Here is a 19,405-nt window from a genome sequence, read left to right as displayed (position 1 = left end):
AATAGGTCTTCAGCAACCCATGCTTGCCGTATAAGGTGACTATGCTTGTCATTAGAGGCGACTAATGGGATCGGGTGGTCAGGCTATGATACGATGACATGCATCAACCAAATCAGCAAGCCTTACCACCCAATCAAGTTAGTCGCCTCTTCCGACAAGCAAAGTCGCCTTTTACGGCAAGCATGGATTGCTGAAGGCCTATTCTACCCCGCTAGGTAGATGGTAACCCCTGATACCCTAGTTGCTGGGAAGATGGTAACCCCAGATACCCTAGTTGCTAGGTAGATGGTAACCCCTGATACCTTAGTTGCTTGGTAGATGGTAACGCCTGATACTTTAGAAGTTCGGTAGAGGGAAACACCCGATACCTTTGAAGATAGATACAGGTTAAAGCTTGATACCTTAGAAGCTTGATACCTTAGTAGCTCGGTAGAGGGTAACGCCTGATACCTTCGGAGATAGATACAGGGTAACGCTTGATACCTGTAGCTAGATAGAGGGTAACGCCTGATATCTTCGTACATAGTAACAGGGTAACGATTGACACCTCAGAAGCAAGGTATGGGGTAACCTTGATCTGATACCTTGGCAGCTCGGTAGATATCTTAGTTGCCAGAAAGATGGTAATCCCGATACCTTTGTTGCTTATAGAACAATATTTTCATCCAACAACAGACACACTGAATGACTGAAGCAAATTTTATTGATGAGCTAGATGTTGGCACTATAACCGACCAGTGCAGTGCTCACACAATGATGCAGTATGTACACGGAAGTCGGCCACCAGGGGGCGCCGTCAGAGTCACGTGACTGTACAGAGAGCCCCTCGATGGAAGCAACTCTGGACATCTCGTCTCACACACAAGCAGTTTCTAGACACAGTATTAGGCTGGGTCACACGGACACTGCTTCCATTATGTCACACTATTTTTTTTTGTATGTCACATTAACTTACTACTTAAATAACTTTACTCTTAAAAATACTTTGGTTATTGTGTGATACAATTGTACAAGTTCATAAACTGTCGCATGACAAACCGGAAGACAATATGATTCAGTGGTGAAGGACACCAGTATTATTTTGTAGCTTTCGTCTCCAATTCTTGATTTCCAGTTTTACCCCAAAAGCAACCTTTCTTGAGTGTGAGACCGAGAGGCCAAGGTTGCCCCAATACATTAAACCACCAGCCACTCTGTTGAAAATCGGAGTGCAATTTACACTTTATAAAGAAATCTTTATACAAAACTTTTTACATCTTGGGGATAAAAATAAGATTGTACACATACAACGACAGTGTAAAATTTGATGGTTTTGAGGAGAGAGTTGAAACAATGGAGAATCTATCTGCTGCCTAAGAATAAGTGGTCAAAGGGGGACAACTCATCACCGTACAGGAGATTTGATGACATCACAGGAATCGGATTTTGAAATGATAAGATACTCCTCATACAGAACTCAGATCGTGAAATGAGGCCAACATAAAGAATGAAAGTCACTTGAACAACATTTCAGAGCTGGCGAACATCGTTTTTGATGAATATATGAAAATGAGCTCCAGACAATGTTCCTGACAACTGCTTCTTTAAACATGTTTCCCCAAATCTGTGAAGTTTTATCTGAGGAGCTGTTGAGTAGGTGTTGTCTGCTGAGTACAGATCGTAGATAGAACCCCGTGATTCAGAGTAAAACCATCACACGATGTCCATATGAGATTCAAGAGTCTCATTCTCCCCACACAGTTGAGTGTAGGTCCTGACAGTTGCTTGTACATCAAAACAATTGGGTTCTCAGGCAGTGGCCTATACCAGAAAAAACACTCCTCAAATATGAAAGCATTTTATTTCTGTATTCAGACAAAAAGTGTAAATAAACCCTCGGTTACTTTGTTTCAAATAAAAAAAACTTGTCAACTATTAGTGCCTGAGAAACAATTTTTGAAATTTTTATGATGCAATAATATTTTGGAAGTTCCCTGAAAGGGAACCTGTTTATTATTTAATCACCTAACTGATCTTGTTATGAATAACACGAATAGACCCAGGGACACCGAGTAAATGTGTGTATGATAACAATTGTAGCTGGAATGATAGCTCGTCATTCTACACAGATAGTTAGAACAATACCATAAAGTTTCATGTATTGAACTCCAGCTGGGCAAATAACAATACACTTATATCTAGTATAGGAATTGGCTTTAATCTTACTGGGAACTATTAAAAAATCTATTAAAAAAATTAAATAAAAATGTTGCATAAATAACATTTTGATATTTCCAACAGACACAAAGAATATATTTTGTCCTTGATCATTCAATACAATATGCCACAAACATGACCACGTAGGCTCTACCTCCCGAGATGACTCGTCCTAAAGAGAGTTATCTCCCCTTTCATGATGATGACGTACGTACACAATGACTTCAATGAAGAGAAATGTTGCTATGGTAACTATATGAACACAGATGAGATTGTGAAGGCAACGGGTTGCATGCAACCTGTCGCCAGTCACAAGACTTAGATCGACAACTGTTCTGGGAGATGGGAGGGTTGATTGTTGATGATGCAATGGCACCAGTAAGCATGTTTGATATGCTTATTATCAATAAATACACAAAACATCCATCTGCAGCTGTATCGTTCAGTGTCCCGCAGGGATTTGGCGTTGTTCTGTCAGATCATGTGATCTGTCATGTGATGTGTCACCTGACCACCTGAGTGGCCTTGCCACGAGTCTCGCACAAAGTGTGACAGTAATCCGACCAGAGAACCCATTGTCTGTAGCTTTCACAAGAGTTGTCACACGTAACACAACGTGACGATATGACACTTATACACAATCACAGCCAGGGTATTCCGGTATTCTTCCCCACAATATCCAAGGTGTGATGGATTTCTGCACTGACACACACTCGAGTATTTGATATGCTATGTTATTCCATCCACTTGAAATAAACATTGAAATGTACAACTATCAGCACTGGTGTATATATCAGCTTGTACACTGACATGTCACACATTACACCTTGTATCTTTCACATCATCACACCTCCATTATCCACAGCCTTGAATACGATAAATGACCTTTGACATTTTCACTGGACAACCAATCAGTGAGGCAGATGGCCAGTATTGCCATAGCGATCTCTCTCCAGAGCCAGCTGTCTCTGTAGAGCATCATGATGAGCCGCCGCCTGGGCTGCCGACAGCTGAAATACACAACAAACACACATGTCAGTGAGGGTGTGATAATGAAATATACAACATGTCAATCAGCGTGTGTTTTGAAATATACAACATGACAGTCAGTGCTTAATATTTAAATATACAACATATCATTATACGTCATTGTGTGATATTGAAATATGCAACATGTCAGTCAGGGTGTGATATTGGAATATACAACATGTCAATCAGCGTGTGATTTTGAAATATACAACATGACAGTCAGTGCTTAATATTTAAATATACAACATATCATTATACGTCATTGTGTGATATTGAAATATGCAACATGTCAGTCAGTGTGTGATATTGAAATATACAACATGTCAGTCAGTGTGTGATACTGAAATATACAACCATCAGTCAGAATTTTAATGAAATAACTGTTTTGTTCGGGTGATCTAGAAATGTGTGTCACGCCACAAGCCCCTATGGTGGTAGGTCAATACGTGTCATATCCCATGTCCCCTACACTGCCTACATGTGTGTGTGTCCAGCAATAAGATGGTGTAGGTCAATACGTGTCATATCCCATGTCCCCTACACTGCCTACATGTGTGTGTGTCCAGTAATAAGATGGTGTAGGTCAATACGTGTCATATTCCATGTCCTCTACACTGCCTACATGTGTGTGTCCAGCAATAAGATGGTGGTAGGTCAATACGTGTCATATCCCATGTCCCTTACACTGCCTACATGTGTGTGTGTCCAGCAATAAGTTGGTGATAGGTCAATACGTGTCATATCCAATGTCCCCTACACTGCCTACATGTGTGTGTGTCCAGCAATAAGATGGTGTAGGTCAATACATGTCATATCACAAATCCCCTACACTGCCTACATGAGTGTGTGTCCAGCAATAAGATGGTGGTAAGTCAATACGTGTCATATCCCATGTCCCCTACATTGCCTACACCTGTGCATTGCAATAAGATGGCGACAGGACCTACCTGATGTGCCAGCGTGGGATCCATGTACGCCCGACTGTACAGCTCTCGCTGGAGCAGCTCCTGTTCCCTGCTGCCAGGGAGGATCCCGTGGGGAGAGATCCCATGCTGCAACGACTGCAACCCGTGATTCTGACCACTCGCTGCTGCTGCCGCCGCCACTGCCGCCTGACTCGGCACCCCCGACATGGGGTCAGCACCTACAACAAGGGCAGATAACTCAGTATTCATGTAACAGCCAACATGGGGTCAGCACCTACAACAAGGGCAGATAACTCAGAATTCATACAAATTGTAAACAAATAATACAATAATTATTGTATAACAATAGAGTTACAATAGAAAACAAATTGGTTTTTTTCCTTTACATTATAATTAATGAACATGAGAAATTTGAAAATAAATAATTTTACCATAACATTTATGGGAAAGTGATTAATGATTATTAGAAAGCTTAAAGTTAATGTCGATATTATCAAAATATTTGAAATAATAAAGAACACAGCTTTTCAAGGCCATGTCACCTCATCACAGAAAATCTTGAACGAAAGTCAAAATAAATCAAAATAGACTGGACGCTTCATGCTAAATGAGTGTGGTAATGTCGGCATGCACGGTTAATATCGAATAAACCCCAGTTCCCGGATCCCACACCCAGGAAATATCAAGTGTTATCACATAGCAGTTTTATCATATCACCCCCATGTGTCTTACAGGCCCTGAACAGAAACAATGGCGCAACCAAATAAAACAAACTAAAACGTTTCAACCAAACACACTGGGAGATACGTTGAAGGGAGGGCCTAGTGACGAAATACAAACGAACGAACGCAGACTGTTGATTGGCCAGTGAGGGTGAGGAGACTGCTAGCCACACTTACGAGAAAACTGATAGACCAAATGTGCTGGGTCTACCCCCGCGTTGCCCCTATCTTTCTGTGCGCGGAGATAACACTCGTTAGTGACTCTTTGCATGTAGATGTGTTCGTTTGTGAGGCGTTGGGAGTAAAATTGGTAAATCATTCGCCCAGTCATGTGATCAGTTTGCAGAATATCTGGAACGACAATTTGAAAAAAAGGACTGTTAGGAAGCACAGCGCCATCTGTTGGCCTTACCTGGAGCTACAGGCGGGTATAAATGCGGAGATATGAGAGGATGGAGACCGGAGGAAGAGGGCGTTGTTCCGTTCGGGTTGTCAGGGTGAAGATGGAGATGCGTGTGCGAGTGTGCATGTGTGTGCGTGTGGGCGTGCATTGCTGCATTGTTGGCGGCCGCCACTCCCATCTGCATCCGCAGTACAGGGTCTGCCGAAGCCAACATCAGACGTTCCGCGTGAAGTCTCTCCGCTGCCGACGCACGCTCAATCTCGCTGTGAAGAAGTAGCTGTTCCCGATGACTGAGGGCTCCAAAGACGTGTGGTGGGAAGCCTACACAATATTAGGGATGTCGATTGTAACACGACTGAGGTCTAACATGAGTGACAAGCCTCTCGGCCGTGGGACAGCTTCAGCGGGACAACAGATACAAGGAAAGGGTAAGTTCTCCCACGGCGCCGTGACGGAGTAGGGACGTCTGGGGATGTGTGAATAGCTCCAGGTAGCTACCAGGACGGCAGTGTTACATTTACACAAACACAATCAATTGTAAAATGGGTAGAAAAGACAAAGAAATTCTCATTACTCTTAGACTCACTTGATGAATTATACGAGACAAGAAAACCTTTCCTTGTATCTATCGATGACAATGTTCTAATCTTAAACATTATTAAACATGGCATAATTCATTTCATAAATTCTTTTTTCACTTCAACTTCTTTAAGAATAATAAAACAAGTTTCAATGTCTGTGACAAGCCAACAGGCATCTGGACACTTCCTGACACTTGAATTGTCAGACACATAATTTCTTATTTTTAACAAAGACACATGTTTCAGTCATAATGACCATATTTTTTAATATATGTCTAATGCTCATGCAAACTTTCAAATTCAAGGCGCAAGCTTGTACAAAGTTGTTGTCAAAATTGAACATGGTCTTTAATAAATATCTGAAAAGTGAAATCATGTTTTCACAAGTGGAACAGTCAAATTGTGAAACGTGTAAACAAGGGAGGTAACTCCAGAAGTCCTGTTGGCAGCACAATTTGAGTGAACGAAGCCTTCGCGAAGCCTCAGCAGCCAAGCTAGAACTGAATGAATCTTGTCACCCAACAACCAGCAAATTGAGTTTTCACCACTCATTTAAATTTAGATCAGGGAAACAGGACCAAATGACGTCATGTTACACTGAGTGGAACAAGCAATCAAGATACAGAAATTTCATTCTTCCTTGGTCAAATAGTTTGAATTTAGACAGCTAAGTTTCCAAGGTGAAATAGTGAAGGATATGTACCAAAGCACTAACACATCACACACAAACTAAACAACGGTCAGTTCTTCAATACAGTTGTTTCTAAAATGAGAAAATATCTGCACCAATAGAATAGGGTGTCTTACTTGAAGGATTGAATCTGCCTCAAATTTGTATTTGAGGGTCTTTGGAACTGAGGCAGGTTGCCATTGCCGCAAAATTCCACCAACTAAGTCACGCCGATTTTGATTTGAGATTTATTTATTCCAAATACAATATAACTTCTGAATCAGCGGACATATATAAATTGCTCTCCCTTTTCCACAAAGTGATGTCAGTGCAACAAGTCTAGCATAGATTTACAAGACATACTTTCCCACGATTGTCGTAAGTCCCTCACTCTGACACAAACTTATGATTGATGTAGAGCTACGATTGTCATAACTCCCACACTCTGAGACAGACTAGCAATGACGTAGAGTTACGATTGTCATAACTCCCACACTCTGAGACAGACTAGCAATGACGTAGTGTTACGATTGTCATCACACCCACCCGATAGACATTGTTCTAATAAGATTTTGTGGAACAGAGTTCCGTTCAACAAAGCAATCATATTGCTAAGGTGATCATAACTCGCATACTCCATCACTTTAACAGCCCTACGATCTCTGACCCTGACAGATTGGTGAACGTGTAGCGTACAGTACAACCCTGATCAAATGTCAACATGGTTTGCTGGTAGTTTGGTGGGACCTGGGAACGTAGAGGGCGCTGTCACTCACCGAGTCTATCCAGCTTCTCTCGTTCCCGCGCCATCAAGTCACTAGCAAGGCTGGCGGGCGGATACACACCTGGTATGTGGGGGGTGCTGCTGCTAGAGCTACCTGTGTGAGCCGGCACGAGGGGGGCACCAGGCGGGTAACCATAGCGACGCTGTAATTCCAACCAATGAGGATCCAGAGGATTCGCTCCGTGTGGGACAAGCCGATCCAACCCTGGCAAGACGAAAATACAACACATTACACATGTGCTTACAGTAACCACAGTACTTTCCTGCTCACTAAACATCTATATTTACAATATGCCATAGACTGGAGTTATGACTTTTTTCTTTGAAAGAAAACCTTGCATTATCACATAATATTGAGAGGATGTGAATTAGTACAGAGAAGTTTAAGACTTGAAGAAACAAGAGTCATCAGAAGATGACAAATCCCCCCGGCCCCCAACAAATTCAAAAGAACAAATCATCTGACAGTTACTTACTTACTCAAGTCTAACTTGAGAGAAATTCTATCTAATATGTCCATCCATATACAAGACCAACTATCAAAACAACACCATGGAATTGGGAATTGGAACTTTGTATTTCTATGTTAGAAACACGTCACTTTGAACAAATTCAAAATAAAAATTGTTGCCATGGAAACAGAAAAAATATATATTCTAAAAATCCCTAAACAGCAAAAGGCTCCTGGATAACCTGGTCTTTGTGTGTGCAGTTTCAAGAAAGTGAGTGAGTGAGTTTGATTTTACACCGCTTTAAGCAATATTCCAGCAAAATGGGCTTCCCACATTGTTCCCATTTCAGGAATCGAACCCAGGTCTTCGGAGTGACGAGCGAACGCTTTAACCACTAGGCTACCCGACCGCCCCATATTGTCTAGAACCTATTTGTTTTAGAGATATAATCCGGATAAATACACCATTATGAACAGAGTCAAAGTCAAATGGCAAAAGGCACCACTTCAGGATCTATTTGCAGTCTGCCAATGATCTGTCTCCCAATTTTTGTTGAAAATTATAGAACGTTTTTTGATTTGTGCTCTGGAAACGAAATGATTACGAGGCATCGACTATATCCCCAGGATTATATTCCACTGGGATACAAATAAATAAACAGAAAATGTTTAAGTTCAAATTCAAACTCTAACTTGAATTCTTCCTAACCATGAAAATCACACATACAATCACAAACACAAGATGGCTGCGAGAGGGTTGTCCTGGCAACCTGGTGCAGATGTGCAGTTACACAAGTGGCCACAGCGGCTGTTTAGTTTCAGTCATACCTAGTTTGGACATCGGCGTACCTGGCGGTTTCATTTCCATTTCCGCCTTCATTTTTTCTCGTAGCTCCATATCCCTTAATTCTCGTTCCCGCAGGTCTCGTTCCCGGGCATCACGTTCCCGCTTGTCGCGCTCGAGTTCAAGCTCCAGCCTGAAAGGTCAAGGTCAAGGTCATGCGTGTATCATACATGCTGGAAACTATAAGGTCCATGGCGTTTCCCTGGGTGTCCCATACAGTTGCTTCACTCAAGTGGCACTCACAGTATTATGAAAGAGCAACTTCTTGAGTACAAAAGTACAATTTTCCCAGCCCATATAACAACTACATCATATAAACAGAGAGTGAGTGAGTGGGATGGTTTTACGCCGCTTTTAGCAATATTCCAGCAACATCACGGCGGGGGACACCAGAAATGGGCTTCACACATTGTACCCATGTCGGGAATCGAACCCGGGTCTTCGGCGTGACGAGCAAACGCTTTAACCACTAGGCTACCCGACCGCCCCTGATATTGTGAAAGACTATTATCCATGAAACTGATGATGGAAAGCTGACAGTGAAAACGTCTTGATGAAAAGGCAAAGATTTTTTAGGTGTGACAGCCAAAATGCAGGATTATAGCAATGATGTAATAGAGGTTGGGTATTCTAAGGAATTATCATAATTTGCGGGGAGGACAAAATCGTAATGGTTAGCTTATCTGTAAAATCCTACACATTCACTACAATCGAAGAACTAAAATTCTTTAAAAATAGATTGGACGACACAAAGTGACAATAATTTACATAAACCTTTCCCGAGATCCAGGGGGATACATCGCAAGTCTGTAGCTCATCATGGGATCCATCTGCTGCGGAATCCCCATCCCACCGACAGTATAGGGCACTGAGCGGGGAATATCCTGACCTGTAACAGGCAAATAACACTCGTATAACACGCCCAGAAAAACACATCAACAATAACACACAAATCTATCTTTAGGCTGTCCATATTTTTTTCGGATCTTCCGATCTCACACCTCAGCATGATTTTTCTCCAGCCATGTTTATTAAAAAAAAAATTAAGAGCAAACGACTCAATCTATTATATGAATAATTTATAAGTTAATTTAAAGATTTGTAACAAGTGTCTCATAGTTTTAAAAGTTATCAAATAGTTTTGTTTTTTTAAAAAGCATTTTTTATTTCATTTCGGCCGCCCTCTCTCTTGTAGGCCTTATCCTCATTCCTATGTTGAATCAATACCCTTTCTCAGATTACCAACCCTGCTTTTTATTTCTTGTTGCCAGTCTTGATGAAGTCAGTACAATGTTAAAAAGACTTGGTTAAATATTGCATCATTTGTCAACTTACTGGACATAGCGTGAGGGCGAGCGTACTCGCTGAGCTGCCGGAGAGCGGGCGTGTCCGTGTAGAGGGACGACCGGGGTGTGTGTCTCTCTGCGTACGGCGTGGACTGAGAGTGCGAGCTGGAGACGTGAGCCTCGACAGAGTGCGACCTGGGCGGGGTTTCCGTGCGTTTGATTGCTGCTGCCGCTGGCTTCTCCTCTCGTGCTGGTTGTGTTGGCTGAGAGGACTTTCGTTCCCGATCCTCTCGCTTTTTGGCCAGGCTGGAGTTGGGGAAGGGCCGGAAGACGAGGTCACATCGGGAACAGGAGTTGTTGGCTCCCCGGTTAAGGATCTGGATGAATCTGGAACAAGTGAAATAGTTGGTTTACCTATGGTGTGGTTGAGAAGGACGCTGCCTGTGTCTCAACATCCTCGGGGTTGGAGGAACCAAGAACGGGCATCAAACATAATGGCTCATCTGACAGGTGCTAACGCTTTTATCAATAAACCCTTAGACTAGCTCCTTACCTTTCCAACACCTTCACATCATTCCCAAAATATTTAGATGTTTTGAATGGGGGCTGATCACCTGTCCAGTTCTCTAATCTTTATAAAAATGTGATAAAAATTACAAAATTTGGGCCTGAATAAAGTCCAATGTCCAGGGTTTTACATAATGCACAAATGTGCATCCAGTGTGCACAAATTTTGGGATTGGTCTCACAAAAAAAAACACTGTGTCCCGAGGTATGCAAAATAATATTCATTGTACCTACAGCACATAACAGCATGACAAGCATGGGTTCCTGAAGACGTATTCTAACCTGGACCTTCTTGGGTTGATAAAACGTCAGCTGGTACAGTCCTCAAAGTGATCTTAAATAACTAAATGTTACATAGGGAGTGAGAAATAAGTGTATCCTTACATTGCAGCCTTGCTACGATGAACCTCCTTACTACAAGGTGTCGGGTCGGGGCCAGGGCTTAAGGTCCCGGTTCGGTCATCGTCACTCTCATCATCATCTTGGTCGATTTGCACAACTTCAGGCTCTGGCTGTGCATTGGATGGTGGTCGTTCTGTTTCCATCACAACACTTGGGGTGAGACCAGGACCCTCAATTGTTGGTTGAGAGGGATGGACGGGGATGGAGGTTGGAGCGGGGTTCGGAGTTGACGTCCGTACTGGAGCGGGCACAGAGGGGAGAAAGCTTGGAACATCCCTGTCTTCGAGCTTGACTTGCATCCTGACCCTATCAGGATCAATGCGAGAGTCTGTTCGAGAGTCAATATGAGAGTCTATTCGAGGATCTATTCTAGGATCAATTCGAGGATCTATCCGAGGATCTATTCGAGAGTCTATGCGAGAATCTATGCGAGAATCAACTCGTGAATCTACACGAGTGTCTATCCGTGAGTCTATCCGCGAGTCTATCCGTGAGTCTATGCTCATGCTGAATGGTGGGGGTTTGACGTCTGCTTGATTAGGGTTGGCGATTCCGTTATCAACTGCCTTGTTTATTGTCTCTTCCCATGTGCGAGCGCGAGGCGGTGACTTTGGCTCCTGCTTGATGGGAATCAAACCCGGCACTGGGGGAGTGGGGTTTGTGTTGGGCAGGGACGGCAGTAGGGGTGGGGGATGGGGTGGTTGTGACTGGGGTAGGGGTGTGGCATATACAGGTTGGAATGGATGGGGCTGTGATACTGGGGTGGTAGGTGATTGTGTCGTGGAGCGAAGGGGTTGTGATGGGGCCAGGGATTGTGATGTTGGGGGCGTGGAGAGTGATGGTTGTGTGGGGAGGAGGGCCGGCACCGTAACTGCCGATACTGATGGTGCTGATGGGTGCAGCTCCGGCCTCAACGTTGGCTCCTGTAAAACAGGAAGTGGACTGGTGGTGCCCTCTAGGACTGGCACCAGGGGAACTGGGTGGGCCGGGCCCACGGTAACAGGGGACTGTCGCTGGGGTAGATTCATATGATTCTCGCCAACTGTTGGAAACAGCAAAGGATGATGGGAAGGTGATTGCACTGGGTGTTGGGGTTCCGGTTTGATGCAGTCCTTCTGCAGTTTGAATTCCTCGTTGTCGATCGGACTTGGCGTTGACGGCGGTGAACTCGAACTCAGATCGTCCTGAAAGAAGAAACATTCTTTAAATAACATACCCACAAAAAAGAACCTTTGTTGCATAAATTCCAGGATTCCTCAAGGTCCCCATATTTCACTCTGATAAAAATGGCCTCATTACACAAAGGAATCTTAGCGCTACAATGATCGAAAGCCAATGTTAAAATATGTGAGTTATAATCACCTTAGCATTTATTTGCTTTGTGGAAAGGGGGCCAGGAGAGTTAGCAGATGGACGTAGCAATTTTAACGCAGATTATTTTTGATGCCATTTTATTCCTTAGTTTCCAGTGAGTGAGTGAGTGAGTTTGGTTTAACGCCGCTTTTAACAGTATTCCAGTTGTATCACGGCGTGTCAGCTTAATGTGGGAGGAAAGTCCGAAGTGATGCAGGTCTCGGACATTACCCACAAGCACGGGTATGGTTCTGACAAACCTAGAAACATAATTGGGGCGAATCAGGATTCAAACCCACAATCATAGGTTTCTGGCGTGCCCAAGGGATGCAACTCTGCACAGCGAATCGCGGCGCCTTAGATGAAGATATGTGTACATTCGTCAGTCGGCCATAATGTCCTTCATGGCCTCTTTGAACCCACCTGATTGACCTCTTCAAGGTCAGCGTCAGCCTCGATCTCGTCGTCCTCGTTACTGCTGCTGTCTGAGAGAGAGTCGGAGTCGGACCGTTCCTGAAACAACAAGTTTGATAACAATCTGAGTGAGTGAGTTGAGTTTAGCACTACTTTCAGCTGTCACATCAGTTATATTTTTCAGCTTATATCATACTCAAAGGCAATGTTATTCTGACACACAAACAACAAACAGAATCAGTGTTAAACTTTACTGCCACGAATGAAATGTTATTACACGGAAAGACAAATGTTTCAAGGTATGACAACAATCAATAACTGTATGGTTGCATTTCGTTGACTATTTTAACACACTCTTACTCTGGTTCAAACCCAAAAATTCATTCACAAGATTACCAATGAAAAATTCAATGCCACAATAACTTTTGCCTCTGATTATAATTCAGCTTATATTAGTTCAGCTTATATTAGTTCAGCTTATATTGGTAAGAGAGCCCAATGAGCTGTATGTCTTCCATGTGCTGAGTTGGGTTTAATGCTGCTTTGAACAGTATCCCAGTTATACCATGTGCCAGCTTAAGGCAAGCCCGATGTGACGCATGTCTTTGGGGAAACCCACGAGCCCGGTTAAGGTGCCGACAAATCAAGAACATAACTGGGATTCAAACTCATGATCATAGGTTCCTGGCATGCACAAGGGACGCAACTCTGCATTGCAAACTGCGGTGCCTTAGAAAACTGGACCTGTCCCCAGTATTTAGAGATTTGTAGGAACTGGATGGATATTGTTTGATCAAGGACATCCTGTCCGAAACGATCCGTCGTTTGTGACTGAATTACCTGAGGTTTCTTTTTCTTTGAAAGTTTCCCGTCCTCAGTCTCTGAGTTATTGAGACGCTTTCTGCCACTCAACAATCGATCCTTGTTCTGTAACAGTAGAGATGAGCACTCATACACAATGAACATAGCATTACCGCTGCTACTTGCTGCAAACTTTCTCTTGCTATTTTGCTGCTTTTAAACAGGAACTTTCTCTTGCTATCTTAGCCATGCTGCTACTTACTGCAAACTTTCTCTTGCTACTTACTGCAAACTTTCTCTTGCTATTTTGCTGCTATTAAACTGGAACTTTCTCTTGCTATCTTTAGCCATGCTGCTACTGACGGTGGACTTTCTCTCACTATCACTAGCCATGCTGCTACTTACGGTGGACTTTCTCTTGCTATCTTTATCTGTGCTGCTGCTACTACTGCAAGTGCTAACTGTTCCTGGAGAAACGCGACCTTTCTGGGTGCTTGCTCCGTTGACTGGGCTGTCAACAATGTCTGGGCTACTTGTACTCAATCTATCTTTCTTCTTTCCTTTATTTCCCGTCTAGAAATAAACAAGACACGATTGACATCTAATTTGAATAGAAACAACAAATGGGTTTATAGTGATTGGGGTCCAAATTTTTTTTTCCAAAAGAGGATTCGAGTAGCAAGGGAGACAACTCTTCACAACACATCATGGCAGACCACTACACACAGAGTAGATTCTGGAAATATAAAAAAATTTTGGACCATAATGTCCTTAAAAAAAAAAGCGTCCTTCAAGATGATCGTCCTTAATTAATATGTCCTTGAACTTACTGCGTTGTTGCTTCTCCTTGTTCTCATGTTGTGTTTGCCGTTAATGTTGTCACAGTTGGCGTCTTCCTGTACCGGTTTAAACAGGAATGCCGGGGGTTCGCGGGGCCGATCTATGGGCCGCTCCTCCCCATACTTCTTGAAGAAGAGGCGGCACTGTGTGCACAGGAGGGTTTTGTCTTTACCCGCATGGTGCCAGTCCTTGGAAGCTGAAGCAGATCATGCACAACAATCAGACGCTGACAGTCAGTGTATATCAAACACTACACTTGTGCAGGAGAGTTGAAATATATTAAATACCGTATTCGACGTAATAACCGCCAAGCACTAATAAGCGCCCACGGGGATATTTGCGAATATATTGGCTAGTGAACAATCCCAATTAGCACCCCTTCCGATTGATCAATGTTCACAATACTTATTTATTCGCGTATGATACGCACTAGTGTGTTATACGCAACCTTAATCATGGGCAATTAAATTCTGGAAAAATATATCTGTCGTACATGAACACGAAATTTAACTTTCAACTCTGTTTTTTTTCACCAAAATAATATTTTAATAAGAGCCCCCTATTTCTAATTTTGAGAGCCACCTGGGCGCTTATTACGTCGAATACGGTACTTCAAATATGCCATATCGTTTACATACACCAAATAGTTGATATATACCAAATTCTTCACATACACTAAATAGTTTATATATTCCAAACATGTCAAAATTCCTCATAGTTGATATATAGCAAATATGTCAATATGCTAGATAGTTGATAAATACCAAATATGTCAATATGCCAGATAGTTGATATATACCAAAGATGTCAATATGCCATACAGTTGATATAAACCAAATATGTCAATATACCATATAGTTGATTTGTACCAAATACTTCATATGCCATCGGGTTGATACATACCAAATAGACAGACAGACAGACAGACAGATAATGGTTGAAATTAGCAGAACACTTAGCAGCAAAAGACAACTTTGACCTATGCAGGCAGAACGTTATTCAGTCACTCAAGCCTGTAGCAGAACTGGCTAAAGTGCTTTGTTTTAACATCCCAATGCTTCTATTTCAAGATTTTCAGAGATTTTGCTGAACAATAAGCTTGGTTAGTTTGTAATAATAATAGTTCCGTATGTTTTTATTCCGTATGTTATTAAGTTCGGCAGTTGCTTGTTTCACATTTTGTAGTTATATCTGTTTATTTTTCAAATCAGTACAAAATACAGCACTCAGGTGAATTAAAATAAATTCAAACTATTTTTTAATTATTTTTTTATTGTTGCAATTTTGGCCAATATGCAGCAATGTCTCTTGGAGACATGATAAGCATACAGGCCAACATGGGAACAGAAATAAGACAGTGCATGGGAACCATTAGTACCCTGGCTATGAGAATGTTTGAGACCAATACAGATGTACAGCTGGATGGAGAACCTCCCACTGGTATCCTTGTGGGAACTACTATAGCCCTGCCATGTCCTACGTTGATAGCATGTCAGAAACATTAACTATTCAACATAAAACTGCAGATTCGTTAATGTTTAATATTAATGAGTGATTAATCCAACCGCTGACAACACCGAGGGAGAAGCTTGTCGATCTGTGGTGGTATCGGTAACCAGATTCACAACACATAGAATCAACCTTTGGGAAAACGTATTTGCGTACATGTTTTATTTACAAATCAATTTCTCCATTATTGACATTCATTTTATACCCACAAAAGACTCACTTGTCTGTATATTCCTTTTGTGCCACTGTCGTTGTTTTTTAATTGAATTATACATTCAGCCAAATATACTTAGCAGATGTATTAACTATATATATCAACAGACAAAGAAGCCTTATTGTAAGAAGCTTTGTGTCAAGTAGTATCTCTTTCCCCGATACGTCAACTAGCGTCACGTTCTCCTATATCTCAACTAGCGACTCTTTCCCTGATCAGTCAAGTAGCGACTCTTTCCCTGATCAGTCAACTAGCGACTCTTTCCCTGATCAGTCAACTCGCGACTCTTTCCCTGATCAGTCAACTAGCATCTCTTTCCCTGATCAGTCAACTGGCGTCTCTTTCCCTGATCAGTCAACTAGCGACTCTTTCCCCTATCAGTCAACTAGCATCTCTTTCCCTGATCAGTCAACTGGCGACTCTTTCCCTGATCAGTCAACTGGCGACTCTTTCCCTGATCAGTCAACTGGCGACTCTTTCCCTGATCAGTCAACTGGCGACTCTTTCCCTGATCAGTCAACTGGCGTCTCTTTCCCTGATCAGTCAACTGGCGACTCTTTCCCTGATCAGTCAACTGGCGACTCTTTCCCTGATCAGTCAACTGGCGACTCTTTCCCTGATCAGTCAACTAGCGTCTCTTTCCCTGATCAGTCAACTGGCGTCTCTTTCCCTGATCAGTCAACTGGCGTCTCTTTCCCTGATCAGTCAACTGGCGACTCTTTCCCTGATCAGTCAACTAGCGTCTCTTTCCCCGATCAGTCAACTAGCGTCTCTTTCCCCTATCAGTCAACTAGCGTCTCTTTCCCCGATCAGTCAACTAGCGTCTCTTTCCCCGATCAGTCAACTAGCGTCTCTTTCCCCTATCAGTCAACTAGCGTCTCTTTCCCCGATCAGTCAACTAGCGACTCTTTCCCTGATCAGTCAACTAGCGTCTCTTTCCCTAATCAGTCAACTAGCGACTCTTTCCCTGATCAGTCAACTAGCATCTCTTTCCCCGATCAGTCAACTAGCAACTCTTGCCCTGAACAGTCAACTAGCATCTCTTTCCCTGATCAGTCAACTGGCGTCTCTTTCCCTGATCAGTCAACTAGCGTCTCTTTCCCCGATCAGTCAACTAGCATCTCTTTCCCTGATCAGTCAACTAGCGTTTCTTCCCCTGATATGTCAAGTTGTTTATGGAATTGATCTAGGTGTTGTTTATAAGACATTCATCTGTAGTTGTTTGTTTACTGGTCTCTGAAGACAACATAATGTGTTGATACCAAGCACATCTTGAGAGAAACCTAATCACTATGGCAACCAACATCAGAAGTACCTGCCTGGTTAATGAGTGCCCAGTGGAGGGGAGAAGAACATGGGGAGCGGGAGGGAGATGGAGGTGTCTACACTTACGGGATGCTTAAATACCCAAAAATGGCCATCAGCTGCACAGTGGGCCTCTGTAATGTAGGCAGTATCAGATGTCCAACACTGACACAACCCTGCTCCGACTCGCCATTACTTAATGTCTCTAACTACTTTGCTATGTCTTCAAAAACAAATCTGGCCCTGCTTTCATGTGCAGCCACAAGCCCATCAAGGCATGGCCCTGTACAATCAGCTGCCTCTAGCATAAGCATCTTGCTGAAATAATCAAATTAGGGTCGTCAGCGGCAAGTCAATATTCACAGCTCCTGAACCCGGCAACTCCGACGTAAAAAGGGGATGGGTTATAGAGCAGTAACACTACCACGCAGCTAACAGAGCAAGACATTGCTATTCATCCGCGGTGAAGTTTATGATGTTTTCTTTTGCTAGTTATTGGTTCTCTGGGTAATCCACCATCTGAGCAGCCAGCCTCAAAGCCACATGCAGCCGTAGTGCATCAGTCAGGGAGCACGCAGAGAGGCTGTTACTGCCGACTGAGAGAGCAGATCCTCCTTCACGCTGTCACAAGCGGCAAGCAATGCCGTCCGGTCTCTCAGCCCCCGACGCTGGCTTTTGCCCTCAGGATTCCCGAGGGTAGAAGCTCTGTTTTGAAAGGTTTGGGGTTGATGCATGTCCACCCATTCTCTGTGTAAATAACATCAGCTTGTTCTGAGGGGAGGAGACCGATGGACAAGTGCCACAAAGCTTCCTATGTTCAGTCAGTTGTGGGAGTGTGTGATACTGCATTGTACTTCCTCTGTAGATGAGACTCTAACACCCTTGTCTCCAGTTCCTGTTCTCGAGGCACAAGCTGGGTAAACTCAATATTCTCAAAACACTGGCAGCTCCAATCAGCTCCGTCTCTCTCAGATGAAGGTTCCTGAAACCCCTGAACAGGGGTCAACAAGATCTCTGTATTGCGGATACACAAAACTGAAAGGACTTATGCTAGTCTGTCTGAACACTGACCATGACCCTGTACGGAACACCCTATACTGGCCGTGCTCCATCCTGAACTGACCACAACCCATTCATCCTGTACTTAACACCCTGTATTGAACACCATGTGCTGAACACCTTGTACAGAACACCATGTCCTCAACACCATGTCCTGAACACCATGTACAGAACACCATGTCCAGAACACCATGTACTGAACACCATGTACTGAACACCATGTGCTGAACACCTTGTACAGAACACCTTGTACAGAACACCTTGTACAGAACACCATGTCCTGAACACCATGTACAGAACACCATGTGCTGAACACCATGTGCTGAACACCATGTACTGAACACCATGTCCTGAACACCATGTCCTGAACACCATGTCCTGAACACCATGTCCTGAACACCATGTACAGAACACCATGTGCTGAACACCATGTACTGAACACCATGTCCTGAACACCATGTCCTGAACACCATGTACTGAACACCATGTACAGAACACCATGTACAGAACACCATGTCCTGAACACCATGTACAGAACACCATGTCCTGAACACCCTGTTCTGGCTGTCGTCGACCCCACCAGCACCAGCTCCCCACTGTCGGTCTGCCTCCAAGTGACTGGTGCTGTTTGTATCGATGTCTTCCTGCGTGAGCCATCTTCCTCATAATGGACACAGACACTTGGCTCATGTGAAAAATCAATGTGTTCTCTTCAAACACGGCAGTGATAAAAGCTGTGCGGACACCGAACATGTCTCAGTAATGAGGAAGCGCGACCTGGCCGGCCATGGCGGCCATCTTCCCTGTGTAATCTGGCAGGCTAATACTGGCATTATTACAGCCAGCTCCTGACTTGACAGCGACATCACTAACTGAGTGTTTAATCTGCACAAAGCCCATCCCATCGCACCCACAATAACCTGCTGCCGAGAACCTCTCACATCAGTATTGGCGGCCCATCTCTAAATCTTCCTCTACATAAACTCTGCATGAAGCTCAAGACCCACGTCCAACTAAATCAATTGAGATAACCGCGTACTTTCACTTTG

The 19,405-nt window shown here is 43.3% G+C and overlaps 1 protein-coding gene across 12 annotated transcripts in view; it reads right to left on the bottom strand.

Annotated features, from left to right (window-relative positions):
• Positions 1-685: 685 nt before the first annotated feature.
• Positions 686-19,405, bottom strand: part of LOC124122540 (arginine-glutamic acid dipeptide repeats protein-like) — a 173,778-nt gene continuing 155,058 nt past the window's right edge. For 7 of the 12 annotated variants that reach the window (XM_046485593.2, XM_048394244.1, XM_048394248.1 and 4 more), the window contains 12 exons: positions 14,260-14,465; positions 13,835-14,002; positions 13,469-13,555; positions 12,638-12,727; positions 10,844-12,045; positions 9,942-10,279; positions 9,375-9,495; positions 8,591-8,739; positions 7,304-7,516; positions 5,286-5,597; positions 4,173-4,369; positions 686-3,206 (listed from right to left, as the gene is read on the bottom strand). In XM_046485593.2, coding sequence (XP_046341549.2) covers positions 3,108-3,206; positions 4,173-4,369; positions 5,286-5,597; positions 7,304-7,516; positions 8,591-8,739; positions 9,375-9,495; positions 9,942-10,279; positions 10,844-12,045; positions 12,638-12,727; positions 13,469-13,555; positions 13,835-14,002; positions 14,260-14,465 — 3,182 coding nt within the window. In that variant the 3' untranslated portion in view covers positions 686-3,107. Of the gene's footprint in view, positions 3,207-4,172; positions 4,370-5,050; positions 5,225-5,285; positions 5,598-7,303; positions 7,517-8,590; positions 8,740-9,374; positions 9,496-9,941; positions 10,280-10,843; positions 12,046-12,637; positions 12,728-13,468; positions 13,556-13,834; positions 14,003-14,259; positions 14,466-19,405 lie in introns of all 12 variants that reach the window. The other 5 variants (XM_048394240.1, XM_048394242.1, XM_048394241.1 and 2 more) reach the window with 5 other exon arrangements.

This window comes from Haliotis rufescens, unplaced genomic scaffold (assembly GCF_023055435.1).
Source record: "Haliotis rufescens isolate VD_foot unplaced genomic scaffold, xgHalRufe1.0.p SCAF_13, whole genome shotgun sequence".
Classification (NCBI taxonomy): domain Eukaryota; kingdom Metazoa; phylum Mollusca; class Gastropoda; order Lepetellida; family Haliotidae; genus Haliotis; species Haliotis rufescens.
The sequence above is the reverse complement of the archived record's forward strand: the minus strand, read 5'-3'. Positions and strand labels throughout refer to the sequence as shown.